Below are 2261 nucleotides of genomic sequence, written 5' to 3' on the forward strand. Positions count from 1 at the left end.
TTTCTATTTTTTTTTAACAAAACAAAAAAGGTTTAGCACAAAGGCAGTAATTTTGAGGGAAGAATTTATGAGGGAATATAGTTTTGAATCTGTAAGTGAACAATGAAAATGGATGGGAAAATGTAATGTTTAGGAATTAACTGTTAGAGAAAATTAAAATTGTTAGAACATTTACATGAAGAATGAATCACCTAGTGTATAGTGCCCATAATCCTGTTTAATGCAGTCCTATCTCAGAGCTCTTTTTCAACATTGTTTTAACCAGTAATTAAATTTGCTTCAAGTGCTAAAAACCATAATTTGGAGACAGGCTAAAAAATATAATACAATCATGTAAAGGCAACCTTTAATATATTGGGTTGGCCAAAAATTTCATTTTGGTTTTTCTGTACCATCTTACGGGAAAACCCAAATGAACTTTTTGGCAAACCCAATATGTTGGGATATAATTGGTGATTTTTGCTCTCATCTGCATCTTACCCTAGTAGAATTCTTTACTGAAAGGTCCACTATCTCACTAGACAGAGTACTAGAAAACTGAATTAGTGGTTTTATGTGGAGTGGTGATCTTCCAAATTAAAAAAATGACTAGAAAGTTTCATAAGCTGAAAGTATATACATTTCTGCTGGGTGCCTTGAGCTGAAATCCTCAGTCTGCCCCTTTATCTCTCCCTTTGCATGGACCTTTGAGCTTCCCTGATGGCCCAGACTGTAAAAAGTCTGCCTGCAGTGCAGGAGATCTGGGTTCAATCCCTGGATCAGAAAGATCCCCTGGAGAAGGAAATGGCAACCCACTCCAGTATCCTTGCCTGGGAAATCCCGTGGACGGAGGAGCCTGGCAGGCTACAGTCCATGGAGTTGCAAAGAGTCGGACACAACTGACTGACTTCACTTGACTCCAGGTCAGAGACGCTGACTCTGAAGAAGACAAATGTGATAGCTACATATCAAAACACAGTCTTATCTCCATCTCTTCTGTAGACTGCTAAAGTTGCTGCCCCTGACTGGACATTTTTACACTGCTTGCCCAGAAAGCCAGAAGAAGTGGACAATGAAGTGTTTTATTCTCCACGATCTCTTGTATTCCCAGAGGCCGAAAACAGAAAGTGGACAATCATGGTAAGCAAGAAATGGGGATTGGAGGGTGGAGAATTCTCTGTGTGGCTCCAACTTGGTCATTCACGCCTTTTGGTAAACAATAAGCAGCTGGTATTACCCACATACATTACTTGCTCATATGGTATCTATTTTTTTCCAGAAAGTTCACAGTAGATCATTAGTGCTTAAAGCATGTATAGTTTTTAATGGAGTAAGACTGACCCCCATGTAAATATATCTATTTTAGTAAAAATTCTTACCATTGTTGATCAGCCTGAACACTAGCCACCATTGCCTGTCAACCATAATAGGTTGTATAATTCTTATACAATAATTTTAGAATCCCCTTGTTAATGTTTACAGAAGCCCCTAATTCAGTGCCTGGCACAAAATGGGCATTGAAAGAAATATTTCCTTCCTCCTCTCTTTCTTCCCTTCTGTCATTGCCTAGGTAATTGTTTGGTTCTCTACTGGCTTTAGACAGTAGAGAAACATTGTTCTTAGGTATAGAACATTGCCAAAATTGCAGCAAGACTAATCTTAAAAATTATTAGTCCCTTTAACAAAATGCCACTAGTTTCATCTTCACCACCACTATTCTTGGAAACATTAACCTCACATCTCTGCTTTACAATATCTCAAATACCATGTTTTTCTCTGGAAAATGGAACACTCCAGTGCCATAATTTAGTACCACCATTTTTTAGTTTTTGGTGATTTAACTGATCTCCATTACTATATCAGCTAGGGTCTTCCTGGAAAACAAAAAAAGTCTACTTCAGGTAGAGAAATACAAAGAAATTTGTTAAAAGACATTAGGCACTTCCCAGAATGATTCATTATTGTATATCACATATTCAGAAACACAGGCAGGAAAACTGCCCAACAACACTGTGCTTCTTTTGTAACCAAAACACCACTGACACAGCCTCCCATAGCCTGGTACCTAATGCCCTGGAAACAAAATGCCAGATAACCCATTATAGCTTCCATGGAGGAGAAAATGGCAACTGGCTCCAGTATTCTTGCCTGGGAAATCCCATAGACAGAGGAGCCTAGCGGGGAGCCTGGCAGGCCATGGTACAGGGGATCACAAAGATTCAGACATGACTGAGCACACACATACACAAAACATTTAGTATGTTATCTAATACACTGTAAAT

General features: G+C 38.7%; 1 protein-coding gene across 1 annotated transcript in view; it reads left to right on the plus strand.

The window, feature by feature from the left end:
- LOC105000617 (ornithine carbamoyltransferase, mitochondrial) overlaps positions 1–1119 on the plus strand; it is a gene marked incomplete at its 3' end in the record, with an annotated part of 4647 nt that extends 3528 nt beyond the window's left edge. Inside the window, exon 3 of the mRNA XM_010856565.1 lies at positions 982–1119. Within this exon, the coding sequence (XP_010854867.1) occupies positions 982–1119 (138 nt within the window). The remainder of the gene's footprint in view (positions 1–981) is intronic.
- Between the last annotated feature and the right edge of the window lie 1142 nt (positions 1120–2261).

The sequence above is a fragment of the Bison bison genome, unplaced genomic scaffold, assembly GCF_000754665.1.
Source record: "Bison bison bison isolate TAMUID 2011002044 unplaced genomic scaffold, Bison_UMD1.0 scf7180017854336, whole genome shotgun sequence".
Classification (NCBI taxonomy): domain Eukaryota; kingdom Metazoa; phylum Chordata; class Mammalia; order Artiodactyla; family Bovidae; genus Bison; species Bison bison.